Source organism: Apiospora aurea, assembly GCF_038362705.1.
Source record: "Apiospora aurea strain CBS 24483 chromosome Unknown utg000008l_segment0_segment0, whole genome shotgun sequence".
Lineage (NCBI taxonomy): Eukaryota > Fungi > Ascomycota > Sordariomycetes > Amphisphaeriales > Apiosporaceae > Apiospora > Apiospora aurea.
In genome coordinates this window covers 1295671-1311841 of record NW_027117395.1, presented here as the reverse complement: position 1 = coordinate 1311841, position 16171 = coordinate 1295671, and the positions used below count along the sequence as shown (strand labels likewise).

At 53.3% G+C, this 16171-nt stretch overlaps 4 protein-coding genes across 4 annotated transcripts; 1 reads left to right on the top strand and 3 right to left on the bottom strand.

Moving 5' to 3' along the window:
* Positions 1–942: 942 nt before the first annotated feature.
* On the bottom strand, positions 943–3940 carry PG986_011898 (sterol regulatory element-binding protein cleavage-activating protein; the record flags this gene model as incomplete). The annotated part of the gene is made up of 3 exons (XM_066848120.1): positions 943–2009; positions 2108–3152; positions 3221–3940. The coding sequence occupies 3 exons, from the start codon at positions 3938–3940 to the stop codon at positions 943–945; spliced, it is 2832 nt and encodes a 943-aa protein (XP_066694816.1).
* Positions 3941–6477: 2537 nt separating this feature from the next.
* Positions 6478–8022, bottom strand: PG986_011897 (uncharacterized protein; the record flags this gene model as incomplete). Its single annotated transcript, XM_066848119.1, has 1 exon — positions 6478–8022. One exon carries the CDS (start codon positions 8020–8022, stop codon positions 6478–6480), a length of 1545 nt encoding a protein of 514 aa, XP_066694815.1.
* Positions 8023–10169: 2147 nt separating this feature from the next.
* On the top strand, positions 10170–13180 carry PG986_011896 (uncharacterized protein; the record flags this gene model as incomplete). The annotated part of the gene is made up of 3 exons (XM_066848118.1): positions 10170–10542; positions 10581–11309; positions 11358–13180. The coding sequence occupies 3 exons, from the start codon at positions 10170–10172 to the stop codon at positions 13178–13180; spliced, it is 2925 nt and encodes a 974-aa protein (XP_066694814.1).
* Positions 13181–13363: 183 nt separating this feature from the next.
* On the bottom strand, positions 13364–14738 carry PG986_011895 (N-acetylglucosamine-6-phosphate deacetylase; the record flags this gene model as incomplete). Its single annotated transcript, XM_066848117.1, has 2 exons — positions 13364–13619; positions 13672–14738. The coding sequence occupies 2 exons, from the start codon at positions 14736–14738 to the stop codon at positions 13364–13366; spliced, it is 1323 nt and encodes a 440-aa protein (XP_066694813.1).
* Between the last annotated feature and the right edge of the window lie 1433 nt (positions 14739–16171).

Genomic DNA, 16171 nt, shown 5'->3' with positions numbered 1-16171 from the left:
CAGTACCAAGGCGACGGGCCCGAGAATGCGGGGGGGGGAAAGCAATAAGGGCAAAGGCAAAACAAGGCAGCTTGCACTAGCCTTGGAATGCCTCGAGAAGCGCCACATGACGCTACACACTTCCCACATCTAGACGAACCGTCCGTATTTAGCAGGGGCAGGGAATATCGGAGAAGCAAAGAAGCAAAAGAAAGCACATATGCATCCTGCCTGGCCATAGCTCCCTTGACGACTCAACGTGGTTTATGCCCAGTAGATCTCAGAGGAGGACTTAGCAGACTGGGTAAGTAAGTACTGTAAGCACATAGATATACTCGTAGATACAAACTACATACGCAAACGCAGTGGTATTCAACCAGTAGTACACTTACGAGTACACGGAACCAAGGGGCTGGTCAATCTGCAGGAGGGAGGCAAGTGTTTGTGTGTAGTGATTATATTTTGGCATCGCGATCAACCAATGTACACGCCGAGAGAAACTGTCCGTTCTATGCCGTACCCGATTTTGGAACTGCTCCCTTACCCCATAGTAGATACACACTCCACCTTCGGCCAGCCGTCGTGTCTGAGCTGACTAGTATATCCACCCGCCCGCCTTGTATGATAACGCCGCTTTCCCGGGGATAGAGTGGACCGTACAGAAGACGGTATGCGCAACTATATGTAAAATGAAATAATCAGGAAAGAGTGGTGTTTGTGATAGGCATCCGAGTCATCAAGGAGGAGCAACACACACGTGATGCTGTAGATCCGCCTATGGCCATGGCAAAGCCAACTCCCCTAAACATGAACACGAAAAAAGGTTTGATGTACCTGGAAAAGTAAAGTCATAACATAGCAACGCTTCGCCCGCCAGATAGAAACTCCGTAATGCTCCTTAAACTGAAAATCCGTGTGTGTATGTATGACTGACAGAGCCATGATATGAAGCAGTGCTGCTCCTCATGAGCACGAACTTACGGACACGGTCGAAGAGGAAAAGCTTTCGTCGTCGGTAATACTGCAGGCATCGTCGTCGCTCCCAGTCATGCTGCCATAACCGGTGTCCGTATCCATGTTCATGCCGACAACGGCCCTCGTGACGGCAAGGCACCGCTCGACCATCTCCTGCTTGACTTCTTGCTCTAGCCAGAGGTCCTTGCCAGCCCAGATCCTGAGGCTTCCGGATAATCTCTCGAGCGCCCCGCTGCATGCCTCGGCTGCGAACTCGTGGCCGGCAAGTCTTTCCATCAGCGTGAAGGCCGAAGCATAGCCAAGAAGGGACATCTCGTCGCTGACGTGGATATCGTCTTCAATAATGGGGTAGACATCGGTAGGCTCTTCGGGAGGCCCGTAGCGCTGTAGGTGAGCAATCGACTTGGCGCACTGAAGGCACATGTAAATCTCGGCCTCGGAAAGCACAGTCTGAGAAACCTTGACCTGAGGAGTTGTGGGTGATGATGGTGCTGTCTCGGCAATTTCGTTGACAAAAGTCGAGTTTGCCAGCGGGCCTATGGCCTGGATGACAGCAGCAATATTAGCCCCGCGCTTCTCGTTGAAGAAGACGGCGCGAGCGACAAGGGCGCGGTTTTGCGCCACGGAGCCAACAGGAGCAGTTCGAATAGCAAGCGTGATGCCATCCTCAACAAGCTGCTTGATGTCACCATTTTCCTCCTCGCGCAGCAGCAGGCTATTCGTGAGAGCGGTCTGGAGCGTCATCGTAGACCACCATGCAGCCACCGCGTCCATTGGAGAGAGAATAGCAGCATCCTCTACCACTGTATCCATACCATCAGTAACCCCAATGGCGTTGTGTGCCGTGGGGCGGTTCCAGGCCAGATTGTGCACACGCTGAATGATACTGGTGTCAAGAACCTCATCGGCGTCTTGCTCGAGCAGCATGGCCAGATGGTCAGGAAGCTCATCCTCCGATTGGTCCCGACCGCCGCGTCGCAACTGGGTCAAAAGTCGGTGCAGGTGCTTGGCCTCATTCCACTTGGCTCGGGCGAGCTTCGAGGCAAAGGTGTTGACTATACCAAGTTGCACGCCAGTGAGGCCAATCTCCCAGAGCAGCACACGAATGTGCAGGGCCTTCAACATGAGTCTCAGGGGGTATTGGGCAGAGTACCCGAGGCCAGGAGAGTCAAGGTAAGCCGGCTCTTGCTGATCTCGACATCCCCACCGGCCAACTGGGCATCCAGGGCAATTGCCCAGGCTTGGATTCGAGCAATCTCTTGTTCCTCCGTAAGTCCCGTGAGCATCTGGTAGCCCGTAACGCCAATGAGATTTCTGAGACTGAGCTTGAAAGCCTTCAGGCCGAGAGCTGCGGCTTCAAGGAAGAAGTTATGTCGAGGTACCCAAACTGTCTGAATCGCGGTAAGCCACGCCTGTCGTCGGACGTGAATCGGAGATGCCAAGGACGGGGCAGCCTCAGGCGAAGCCTGAGCTTCTTTCCCAGTCTTAGGGCTGGGAGACTTAGGCTTAAGCAGCGCCGGCAAGAAGAACCAGCACACGCTGCAGAAGAGCAGAAGAAGCTTGAGCGAGTAAATAAGATCTGCCGAACCAATTTGGTAGCCCATGAAATGGAAATTCATCGACGACATCAAGGAGCCTAAGAGTTGCACAGGGAGGGCAAACAGTCCCCGACCCTCCGTTGACTCATTGTTCTGCTCGCTTTCCCGGACGACCTCCAGAACCATCAAGCCGGCCAGGGAGCCTACCATCAACTTGCCGAAATAAGGACCGGCATTGTGCCAGCCTCTCGCGTCCATTGGTTGCTGGTGTTGTTGTTGTTGGTGTTGTATTTGCTGTTGTCGGACAAGTGAGGCATTAGGCCGGTAAGGTTGCTGAGGGACAGCGTAGGGTTGTCCGACGGCCAACTGCGCAGCCAGGATACGCTTCATATCGTCTGGCACCTGGATCATTCCCTGGCTGTTGTCTCCTGCGCCAGGCGTAGCCATGGGCGAGTTTGTATATCCTCGAGAGTCTGTGATATAGGCTGGCGGTGATTGCTGGGGTTGCTGCTGGATAGGGCTCAACGAGCCATTCATGGCACCTGATAAGAACAGCTTCTCGAAAGCTGCGATGCGCGCTTGCATCGTACTGTTTTCCTCCATTAACCGGTTGTTCCGCTTCTCGAGATGCCGGATATACTCGGTTGCTTTGCTTAGGACCTGGGTAAGGTTTAGCCACAAGGTACTAGTCGTCGAATCAAGACGCCGGCATTTAGACAGGAACTTACAGTTGCCTTATTGAGCTTGTGTGCAGGGGTCAAGCCATGCAGTTCCTCGCGATCTTCGGTTGTATCCTCACCCCGAGCACTCTTGGACATGATACGTAAACTCGGTACGCTGTCACGCAGGGCGGCGATCTTGTCATTTAAATTGGTACGGTACCTCTTCTCGATGGCGTTATGTGCCGACTTCTTCATAGGATGCTCCAGATCATCGTCGTCCTCATCGTCGTCGGCGGAAGACTTGCGCTTCCGACTCGATTGACTCTGACCCTCGGGGGAGGACATGAACGGAGATTTGCGGGTGCTGGAGGCCGACTCCGGGCTCGGCTCGCTCTTTGGCGACGAGTGGTATTGCAAATGCGGCGGCATGGCAATTTTGGAGAGTTTTTCGCGTTGGGCTTCAGTGAGAGTGTTGTAACTCCCGGTAGGAAGGGTGGTGTGATGAGGCTGGGCGACGTTCGATGGTATTGCTGTAGCTAGCAGGCCATTCGACATTCCGGCGCCGGTAGATGATGTCGTTGGATCGGATTCGGTAGAAGGTTGCGGGAGCAGGCTCGGGTCAGCTACAGGTTGTTGTCCCGAAGTCTTCCAGCTCTCAGGGTAGAAGTTGGCAGCATCGTAAGTGCCAAACGGCTGACTATCGTCAAAGGCCCAACTAGGATCGCCAAAGATCTGATCGGCTTCCGTGGCTGGCACACCACCCTCATTGCCATCATAAAAGGCCATTGGGAATTAGATGCATGCAATGCAAAGGCTCGAGATTGGATTGCTTGATTCCAGGCCAGGTCTGCAGGAACCGCCGCTCTTGGTCAGTGAATGTTGTAAGAATGGGGTGTTTCGTCAGGCGATATGGGCGCGGGTGGGCTGATTATCAGGTCAGGCCTTGGTCCGACACGGGCGGTAAACAAGATGAGCCTCCGGGCCCTAGCAAGGTAGTTTGAGGGGGTGGTAGGCTCGTAAGATGTCCAGCTCGGTATAGAACGGGAAAGATAAAAGACGAGGAGGGCCGGCAATGCGCAATCGTGGATTAGAAAGATGTTGATGGAGAGTTTGTAGAACCACAACGGGCAGATTGCGATGCGATACAATGCTCAAAGATCGAAGTCGTTCGTTTCACAGCGGGTCTCAGATGTTGGTGAGAAAGGCCTTGCCTTGCCACCCACACACACAGTAACCTAACAGCAGCAGCACCGGCCAGGAGATTGGATGTGTGTTTCCTTTTTGGGCGGAGCCCGTCGCTCGCTCGTGCACCCCGTAGCCGGACTGAGACTTGTGCTCTGCGCAATCTTTATTACCCTACCGTAACTGATCGATCGTTCGATACCCGCGCCTCAGAGTAAGAGTCTGTTTGCTGGGTTTTTTTTTTTTTTTTTTTTTTTTTTTTTCTCACTTTTTCTGCTGCTCTGTGTGCTCTCGTCTCTCGTTCATGGAAGGGTGTGGGAGTATGGGTGGGTGGAGGGGTGTGCCAGAGCGGCAAGAGACGAGAATGGGAGTGGACGGGACAATTGGGACCGTCTACTTGGACGCTGGCAGGTCTTTGGTGGTGTCTGCTGGTGTGCTTTGGTTAAGGCGTAGCAGCTTGCAAGGGGGCGTTTAGGAAACTAGAGTAATCGAACGATACTGAGACAAATTCGCGCTAGCCGGCCCCACCCGTCGAGGGGTCGCGAGGGAGGGACTGGGCGAGGGACTGCCTGGCTACCTACCAGCAGTCTAGGCTCCCCATGCTGGCCACTGGCTGCCTGCTCTGTCCACGGCCAGGTAGCTTCTCTGTCGCTGGCTAGTGCCCCGCTGTAAACAGCCCGAAGATCCACGTGTCCGAGCGAATGACATCGTAGCCGACAACCGTGGCTTTTTCCTTTGTTAGCAACAACGGTCGGCAAAGTACATGAACCTCGTGTGTAAGTCGGCAAAGTCAGCTATCGCGGGTGTCTCTCCTCTGCTTGATGGATGGATTCCATTACACATGTGTACATAACACATCTCCCATATGCCTTATGAAAGTCCAGTTGATTATCGATCCAGCCCAGCACTAGCCAGGCCGATTCAATGGATTTACCCAAGATTTACACTGTAGGAAAATCTGGATCAAATCTTTTTCTATTACCTGTTCGAATGCGAGCGACAAATCGGCTGCCGTGGCGCCTCCCAGAGCGGAGAACCGTCCAGACCCTGGCACTTGGAGGGAAACCCGAGGGAACAAGGAGGGAAAGCGGGAACGCCTTCTTCCCATCGCACGAAGGAAACCAAGGGCCCTGCCCTCCGATTCATTCGTTCGTACCTAATATAGAGCAATGACAGCATCGCTAAACCTTGCCGTCTTGAGACCAACAGGAACGGATGCCGCCGGTCGACTCCGGACCGTGCTGTACTGCGCCAGCGAAAAAGTAACCTTCCGGCTCACATAAAAAGGCATCGCAGCCCCCTCGGTTGCCTGCTTCGGGAGCTCTTGACTAGGTAGGTTTTGCACTTGAGTTCTTCCCTGAATTCTCTTCTAAACAGCCAGCATGTGAAAAAAATATATATATATACGAAGCCTTTGAAGAAAGAGGTGGCAGACACATACACAACGGGAGCACGCAAATGACCAGGCAGCCAAGAAGTGGCTTCGTTCGTCGCCGATGAAGGAACCTCAATGTCGCGTCGCCCGTTGGCCGGAGGAACGGCGCTTCTCGTGTAGCATGGGACTGCTCACCCCCCACAGCAATCCTGTGTTCGCATCGGCCCTTTCCGATGCTACAGGGTCCAACCGTCTGTCAATAATTCAATTAGGCCGCTCCAAGGTTAGCATAAAGTGGGCGGTCTTATTAAAAATAAGCCTCTTCGGAGGCCGAGTGCAACGAGTCGGTTCAGCTGATTCAAGCTCCAACGTTTAAAAAATCGACGTTTGTTGACCCTATTCTGACCCTGCCTAACTCTTTCCGACCCTAGCTATGATATGGGCAAGGCATAAGCTGCCAATCCGAGTGAAAATGCTCAAAAGTGGTATCGTGTTAGTATTATGAAGAAGAACGCGTGAAATCACCCTGAAAGCAAAATAGCCCTGTCATTGCCACTCTTCTCAGAACTCCAGCTCCTTCGTCACATCGTCAAGAAGGAAACAAACCCAAAAAAACAACAACAACCTCCCTATATGCTTTGCACGGCTCTAGCGCCATATGCCGCACTGGACGCAAACGCGATGACGTTTTTGTGTATACTTGCGTAACACTTTTCTTTACCCGGTCATGATTCAGACATCTCCTTTTTCGGTCCGGTGGCTTGTTCTACCAGATTTCGTCCGATGACTTCACCATCTCCAAAGTTGGCGTCTTGGGGTTCATGCTCTTCATGCGTTTGCGGTCTGCTTTAGTGACTAGTGAAGGCGTGACTGGAATGCATGGAGTCTGCGGCTGGTAGGGTGTATATGGCACAGGAGCACCCGTCCACGGAGTCCTCAAGCCAGACGGAGAAAGCGGTGCTCTCTCGAAAACGGTTTGTTTGGTGGTCTGCATAGATGGCGACGCCAGCGATGGCTCATATGCTCTCAGCGGAAGAGCACCGCCTGTTCTTACGGCCGACGGTGCGTTGGGTCTGGAGAATGTTGCACCTGGCTTGGGTGATGCTGGCAAGGATGGGAACCGATTGACACCAGGCTTGGGCGATGATGGCAGGCCGACAAGTGGTGTTGTAGACTTGTCCGTCGTAGCCGAGCTCGGATCCTGCTCGTATGTCGCTTGAGAAGCATTGCGGGAATGCCCGTAGTATGCGTTAGATGCCATTTGTGCTTCCATTCTTTCATCTATGCTCAAGGTGCTTTCGGGAGAGTTATCCGGAGGAGTCATGGGTGCTAAGTTACGCGGAGCACGCGGGTCGTAGTATGGCTGTTGGTCAGAAGGCACCGGTGGAGGAGCGGCCGGTGCGTATTGACGTGGCGGGATTCTCTCCATCTCCTCTCCCTCCTGGCGCGGGAATGCGCCAGACATAGGGGTCATGATGGGCGATGAGATACTGAGGCCCTTTGCGGCGGCCTTCTTGCGCGGCGACTTGAGAGCCGACAGCAATGAAGAGGCCCGAGACTCCTTCTTCTCCGGCCCTTGCTTAGCCAAGTCGAGGTTGGCCGGCTTGTTCTTGGACTTCTTGAGTATACTAGCAGGCGGCGCCGCGCTTGAAGGCGGTGGCGACTTGAGGATTGGTGCTGGAGCATCCTGAAGTTTGACACCAGCAGCTTTTGCTTCCTCCTGCTCCATGACGTACTTGTACATCTCCTCGAGCTGTTGTTGTGCCATCTCGTGATCTGCTTTTACCACGCGCTGGTCAACTAGCGGATTGATGCCGAGGGTGACGCTAGTGGGTTGAGATGATGGGAAGATGTATGGAGTTGGCTCCTTTTCTTCTGGGGTAGGCCTGGAGAAGTTCCTGATAGGCGACTTGGGCGACTGGAGGGGATACGGAAAGCCGGTGTTAGGATCCAAGACCGCCCCGTCGACAGCGAATGGGAATGGTAGGTCCAACTCCTCTTCTTCGTCTGCGGCTGCCAGGTGCTGGCGACGTTTCTTGGAGAGCAGAAGGAGGAGGGCAGCAACGATTACAAGAGAGAGAGCGTATGCACCGACGATACCACCGATCTGTGCGGGCAGGTAAGAGGGGTCGGTGAGAGCGCCGGATGATAAGGAAGGACCGTCTTCGGCGCGATGAGCAAGCCTGGGGCTGTTGTTCTTATCCCTTTGATCAACAGAAGGGGCAGAAGAGCAAGAGTCAATGAAGGTGGAAAAGGTCAAGAGCAGGACGAAGTGAAGCGAGATGGCGGTACTATAAATTCCAGGCTGCATAGTGTCAGACCCAGAGGGTTCGTCGGCATTTGTATCATCAGCCTCCTTGCGGATATGGTCGAAACATATGTTGATCGAGAATGGACAAGGTCAATGCAGCTTATGGGAGGACAAAAGGGTATATAGCGGGTGGTGATGCCCATTCTGTGTCAAGGTGGGCCTGGCAAGGCGATACCGACATGAACAAATTGGCGCCTTGGGGGGGGCAGGGCTGTCCTACTCGCTGGGAGTGCGTGACAACATCCGCAAATAGCGCCCAGTGAGGACGATCGAATTGCGATGGTGCTCACGTCGCCGGCAGGCGTTGGTGCAGATTCTCGATCTTGGTTGGACGGATATAGCAGTTGGCAGGGGCAGTTAAGCGCTCAAGAGTCGAACTAGCCATGCGATTGGCCGGCAGTGCTCGACCCCGCAGCCGGAGACCCCTGGCCACGCCTGGCCACCACAGCTCCCCCGCCTCTCATTGGCCAGGCCTTAATTGGCCGTTCTTTTTCCCATGCGGAAAGATGTGCTTGTTGCTGCTGGCTGCTCACTGCTCTCTGCATATCCCCGCCCACCGCCAGTCGGGGTCTGGTCGTAATGAGCATGTTAAAACCTGCCATATAAGCCCTCTCATCACAATCTCCCATATCACGATCACTGTTCGGTCTTCGAATGAAGCCCCTCTCTCTATGTGACAAACTCTTCACATCCCGCCACTACATACCAAACTACTGCTCGGTCGGGGAATCCGACTCCATTCAGGCTGACTCCTGACAATCACACCTGGGGCCGATCCTTCGTCACACAGATGCACTGCAACAGCCAACCCCAGGGGACTAGGGGACTAGGGGTCCGAGCAGAGATAAACTGTGTATGCATGCATGATTTGTTTCTGCAACGCCGGTGAATAGCCCTCCTATCTAATTGATCGCAATGGCCTGCATCCTGTCCATGTTTCGAGAAGAAAGTCTCCTCAAAAACATGCTTAATGATAAGTATGTTCCTGCATTATGCGAGTTGTCGAAATATACGCTTGATATATTTTTAGTAGTGCAGACTCCGTACAGTATCGGAGCAGCATGATTGGGTGGATGCTCAGTATGGCCTAAGGCCTGCCTGTGAACCATGAATGGAGCTTCTCTGTGGTTATGATTCGGTGCCCGTATCGAGGCGTGGCTGGATTAAACTAGAGGCCTGAACCCTTCCCCAATTGCGGTTGGGCCGCAGAATTGATGCTGTTTCGGTGCTCACTATCTTAAGTACACGACTCGGCAGAGAATTTGTGGAAGCAAGCAGGTAGGTTCTTGACGTTATGCTGTCAAACAAGATGTTTATCGCTGAGTTGAGATGTTCAACCTCGGCCATTTAGAAACAGCCAGAGCTTCCCAGCCCTACCGGCGCATATGTCTTCTCGTGATAGCTAGCTCGCAACTGGCTTGCAGTTCGAGGTACTGAACCACGCGTGTTCAACTTGACGTAAAAAAAAAAAAAGAAAGGTGACAGATAGTGAACACCCCAAGTGCCAGTAAGCCTACATGTAGAGACACCTTCCACGTTCCACTATGATTGAACATGGTCGCGTGAGGCAACAAAACGGTTTCCATGGTGGTTCCTTGTTATTGAAGATACCATGTTGCGAAACAGCTACCTAAACGAGCCGTTGCAGGCTCGCAGTAACTTTGCAAGTACACAAGGTTATTCTGACATCATGGGACAGGCAGATCTATCTTGTTGTCGGAAACCTGTTATTTTTAAACAATTATTCTGGAAGAACTGAAAAGGACTTCATTGAGGCTTGCACTCGACTTGGCACGGTCAGCATAAGAAATCCATGTATGATATTCCGTTGGCCAGACCGACAGCGATTGATCCGCTTTATTGGGCTCGTTCAAAACACCTAAGCACCAAAACACGTGACACCGCGATTGCACTCTTCGCCATCGCGTCCCCTCCAAGCTACCACTCGTAAATGCGTCTTACGCGCCGGCCCTTGATGTGCACGTTCAATTTGTCCCAAACGGTGTATGCGTGCACCCAGAACGTCCAGCTATCTGTCGTCGTATGTTTCATATGAGGCATGCTTAACATTTCGATGGAACTCTCGTCCAAATAGCAACCTTTTTCCCACCAGGTGGCGCGTGTCCACAACCGCGCTTCTTCACAACATGGCCGCCGTCAACAATGCATCATTGTTCAGCACGCTGAATAAAGCGCAGACCCAGGCTGTCAGCTCCAATGCCTCTACGGTTGCGATCCTTGCTGGCCCCGGCAGTGGCAAGACTCACACACTGACTTCGCGGGTGGTATGGCTTGTCGACCATGTTGGCTACCAGCCATGCGACGTGCTAGTCGCGACGTTTACCGTCAAGGCGGCCCGCGAGATGAAGGAACGGATCGGCAAGGCGCTTGGTGGTGGCCGAGAAAAGAAGATCGTTCTCGGTACCTTCCATAGTATCGCTCGCCGATACCTTGCGACATACGGGCAAAGAATTGGGCTGGACCCCAAGTTTGGAATTGCAGATGATTCCGACTCTCGGGGTATTATCACCCGAATCTGCAAAAGACTGGATACCAAGATCGACCCCCAGCCGCCAAAGCTTGGATTAGCAAGAAGAAGGCCAGAGGGACTGTCGACGAGGCGCCGACCAACTTGAAAACTGGCAAGGACGTCGAGTCGAAAGCTTTCATGACCTGCTTCGCTGAATACCAACAGCACCTTGAGCGAGCGAACCTACTAGACTATGATGACCTACTCTTGCGCTGTGTCGAGTTACTGAAACGGTATCCGTCGTGTGTTTCCAACATCCAATCCGTTCTCATCGACGAATACCAGGACACCAATGGAGTCCAATACGAGCTCATGAGACTCTTCGCACAGGAGAGACGGAGGATCACCATTGTTGGAGACCCGGACCAAAGTATCTATGGCTGGCGTTCAGCAGAAATAAGGAATCTGTTTCGCTTTCTCAGAGATTACCATGGCACTGAAGAGATATCTCTCGAGGAAAACTATCGTTCATCCAGCTCCATTCTGGACGTTTCGTTGAGAGTCATTCAACAAGATAAAGATCGTTACGAGAAGGCCCTACTGCCGGTCCATAACAAAGGCACTCGCCCAGTACTTCGCCGGCTGAAGAACCAAATGGACGAGGCGGATTGGATTGTCTCCGAGATTAAGCGTGCAAAGGCTATGTCAGGCGGCATGGTCAAAGAGGACGATGTCGCCATCCTTCTAAGGTCGGCAATACTCTCGCGGCACGTTGAGTCTGCGCTCGGCAAAAGTGGAATTCCCTATAAAATGATTGGTATGTAGTCGATGCCCATGTTGCTGAACTTCACTGACGTTTTGGAAGGTGGCTTCAAGTTCTACGAACGAACAGAAGTTAAGGTTGTCCTTGATTACCTACGAATAATTCACCAGCCCGATAACAATGACGCCCTCGCGCGTATCATCAACGTTCCGAAACGAGGAATCGGTGATGCAACAGTCAAGTCACTGCTTGAAGAGGCCGAGCGGGGTTCAACAAGTCTTTGGAAGTTGTTGGTGAAGCATTGCCGTGGTGATCGCAATGCCAAGACAACAATCAGGAAACAGACAGAACAGAAAATCAGTGGCGAATTGCTCAAGCTGATCAATAATCTACGCACAAAATGGGTCGAGGCCGACAAGGGAAATGGCTTCGATCTGGTGGAATTGATCGAGCAGCTCCTCAAGGACTTGGGGTTCGAGAAGCACTTGGAGGACACATACGGAGACGAGTACGAGTCACGATGGTCCAATGTTCAGGAATTCGTTGCCCTTGCTGCGGAATTCATGAAAGACCCGAGCCTTACGGAAGAGGACGCTCTGCCGGATATTGCAGGCGTGGAACAGGTCCGCGAAACGGATGTCTTGGCCAAGTTCCTCGCCAATGTGTCATTGGCCTCCGACAAACAGACTGATAGCGAAAACCAGGACAAACCTCTTGTCACTGTTTCGACTATACACGCTGCCAAAGGCCTTGAATGGCCCATGGTCTTCATACCAGCCGTTTACAAAGGCTCGATCCCGCATATACGGTCTGACGATGATGCGGAGGAACGGCGCTTACTTTACGTCGCGATGACTCGTGCACAAGCATTGCTCTATCTCAGTTGCCCTCTGTATGGCTCGCATACCAGTAACGATGCTCTGCAGCTTTCACCCTTTGTCGAGGATCTTTCGGCAACGCAATTTCTCAAACGGGGACCTTCATTTGAACGGCCGATAATGCAAGAAGTAGCAAGGATACTACGACGTGAACTACCGCCTGAGGATGCCATCTACAAGGGTATGGCTTATATGACGCCTATCGAGGACAATCTCTTCCCCGACCCGACTGAAGCGAAGGAGACAGGGAGGTCATCGGCTGGAACTTCTTCTGAAGCTCGTCAGCTCAAGAGACACAAATCGCATCATATCAGCAATACCGGTCAGAGTGATCCTGAGGCAGTCGAAGGATGGAACACACCTTATTCCACAACAATGCAAAAGTCATCCTCCTTCACCCTACCTGGTTTCACCACGGCCGGAGCACATCATGTGGCAAACCCACAAGAGCCGCGACCAAAGCCGGGCCAGATGGCTGGCCCTTCGCGGAGGCCGGTTAGCAATCGTCCTCCAGCACAGAGGACTCTGCTTGGGTTCGTAGTCACGGATCATGATAAGTCAAAAGAAGCAGACTCAGCTCTACCCCCCGTTTTACAGCCGCGACGTGTGCTCGGCCAATCTCAGAGTGTTGGGAACAGGCGAAACCCTATATACCCAGCTCAGAAAGGCACGCCCTTGCTCAAAAGCGAAGCCTCCGGTGGCATTGAGCCTGCATTGACGGGCCATAAGCTAGGATCCGCAAAGATGACTAGCCGGCCGACGAAAACAACGCCGTCAGAACCGCCGGAGGCGGTTCCGGCAGTGAAGCAGTACGCCTGGTTTTCCAGCTCGCCAACAAAGCCAGAGAAGGAAGATGAGGAAGCGGAAGTGGTGCCGGCAGAGGAACAGACGCGGCCGGCTTCTTGCTTCCACTCCACAACTGTTGGCGCACCTCAGGCGCTCCTGTTCCGCGGAGTTAAGAGACCAGCGGGCTTGAGCCGTGAGGGTATTGCGCCCATGGATCGATTGAAGAAACCCTTCAAACCACTCACGATCAAGCGCCCATAGAGAAAGGGGCAATGCAAACTTCGTATGATAAACCATGAGACATGAACCGGATCCAGGACCTTATTAGAATTTATTTATATTTATGTGTCATGAATCCTACGAAAGAAGCATGGTCTAACCGTTCTATGCGTTTCGTATCAACTATGGAGACGTCCTCCTTCTATCTGATGTGATGCCAGGCGTCTATCTGCTGAAGACCTTGCTTCCGAATTTCCACGTCTCGTCGACTACTAACTCAGTCCTACTCCCATTCTGCACCTCCGATAGTACGACTAAATCAGCATCTGCGCCATCATCCAGACAACCCTTGAGGCCCTGGAGCCCCAGCATGGCAGCAGGTGCCGACGTGACGGCTTTGAGTGCCTGTTGAATACTGGCACCTGTCCAGTTCAGGAAGTTGTTGACACACTCGATCAATGTAATGGAGCTGAGGGTATTTCTGTTAGTATCCCCCTTTCGAGTATTTTGAACCGGGGAACAGCCCGACTTACCTGCCAGCGATCCTATCCGACCCTTGCAGAACCAGTTTCGGCCCCTTCTTCACAATATGGCTCGTGCAGTCCCCGTTGGTCCATTGGTATGTCCCGTCAGGTAGTCCTACGAGGTGCATCGCGTCGGTGACGAGGATAAACCCTTCCGGATGCGCGTTGAAGGCGATCTTGATGGTCGTAGGATGCAAGTGCTCGCCATCCGAGATGATCCCAAAGTATGGCCGGGGCTGGCTTTCTGCGATGCCGAGAACACCGAAAATGCCGGGGTTCCGGTGATGCAGTGGCCGCATCGCGTTGAACAGATGGGTGATCATGGTGGCGCCCGCGGCCACTGCTGCCGAGGCTTCTTCGTAGGTGGCCTCCGAATGGCCGATGGAGTAGATGATGCCCCGACTGGTCAGCTCGGGGATGAGGTTGGTCATCTGGCCAAGTTCGGGGGCCGCCGTGATGATCTTGATGCGAGGGGCTTCGTCGGGATATTCGGACATCAGATTCTCGATCCCGTAACAGTCAACCAGGTCATCGAAACTCTGCGCTTGCCGCAACACATCGACGTTGTGGCAGCCGTTCTTGGTTGGGCTAAGGAATGGACCTTCGCAATGGGCGCCCAGAGATTCTGCGCCATCCTCTGCCACTTGCACGTGTCCAGAAGGCCCGAGGAAGGGCAGGGCTCTCCTGTACAGTTCGCTGGTCTGACTTGTGATGGTTGGGACATAGGAGGTAACGCCCGTGGCCACCATCTGCTTATTCACATATCGGACCTTCTTGGCATATTCTGCAGGCTCGAGTAATGACGAGAAGTTGAAGCCAAACGCCCCGTTCAGTTGGGCTTCGATGAGACCTGGCGATAGGATGCGGCCACCTAGGTTGATGGTCTCGTCGGGGAGGATGGAGTCGTCGAAGAAGGCAGCTTGGCTTCTGACAATCTTTCCAGTGACGGAGTTTACCCACAGATCCTCCTCTACGAGCTGGTCGCCTTTCAAGATGCGACAGTTGGTGAACTTGGTGATGCCGTTGACACCCTCCTTGGGCGACGCCTTTGGCGACGGCGGCAACGAGTGTGGCATAATGGCTGAACCGACCAGATGGAGAAAGCAGGTTTTAAACCTTTGATACAATGATTTTCTTAATAGGGTTATGTGCCGTCAATTAATGTTATGTGCCGTCAAGTAATAGGATAGTAGCCCCTTGGGCGAGCAGCTGGACCTCCATGGACAAGTGCTACAAAGGTCGGGGGGAGCGAGACACCTACAAGTACTTATCGTGATGGAGCACCCGCCAAAAAGCGACGTGTGATGACGTCCCGGTGCAGCCGAAACCCGGCGTGGGCTCGCAGCCAACGTCGGGATATTCCAGCTACTAGCAGCGAGCGAGGGCGCCGATGATAGCAACGTCAGCCTGCGTACCTAGACTGGACTAGCGACGATCACTGATGGGCCAAACTGGGGAACCTCTCGCATCTCAACACCGGGTGGGGCCGGTTGGGTCCGCACTTGCACTCGTGGACTCTCGAGTACTGGTATGTGTGTGCCTGGCTCGTGGATTGTGTGACACGACAAAAGACTCATCATCGGTGCAAAGCGTGACTGATGCCAATCTTTGCCTTCGGCATGATGCAAGGCTCCACGCTCCACGCCCATCGGCCCTCCGAGCAGCGGAGTCTCAGCAGCGTGTAGATGCGGGCATGTGAGCCAAGTCCAAGCTGGCATTCGTTGATGAGATGAAATGTAGTGGTAAGCACCGATACCACAACCGCTAGCCCTCCGGCAGACGTTACCTGGCTAGGCGTTTTTGTGCGTAGTACTGTACATGCTATCATGGCCAAGACCGGAATATCGATCATCACCTAGTCGGGAATAGCCGTTCGCATACTGTCGGGTTCAAGTGAAACACAGTCTGGGTATTGACTAGATTTCTAGCCTCTTCTGACCAGCTTGTGGAAGGTAGCAGAGGAATAGACAGCAACCGCGCTTGTCAGTGGATGTGTCACCCACAGAGAGCATCAGAACTAAAGGTAACGTTGCGGGGGGACCACCTAAATAAATCTGCCCCGCGATATGTACCGGGCGGGCACTTGAGTGGAAGGGGCCTGGCCGCCTGGGGAGAGACAACGCCAAAAGCGGGCTAGCGGGAATCCTGCGAGCCATCCATCCAATCATTTCCGGACATGCTGACTGCCCAAGCGAAAGGTTACTCGGGGCTGTTTGTGCCTCGAGCGGTCGCTTGATTACCATCAGGCTTCTGGAAAAGGCTATCGTACATTCGGCCCGTAGGCAAATGATATTGCCTCTGCTACTATACTGCTACTAGTACTTTGCTTGCAGCAGTGCCAGCCAACCCGAAGCTTCGTCTGGAACATTTAGAAGGGTGTCCGGTCCATTCTTCCCCGTTACACGCACCTTATACTGCATTTCCGGACTACCTCCGGGTCTGCCCTTCATGTGCGCCAGGCGTTTCCGCCCAGCATAACGTAACACCGGAGACCCGGGCAGGCTTCGCA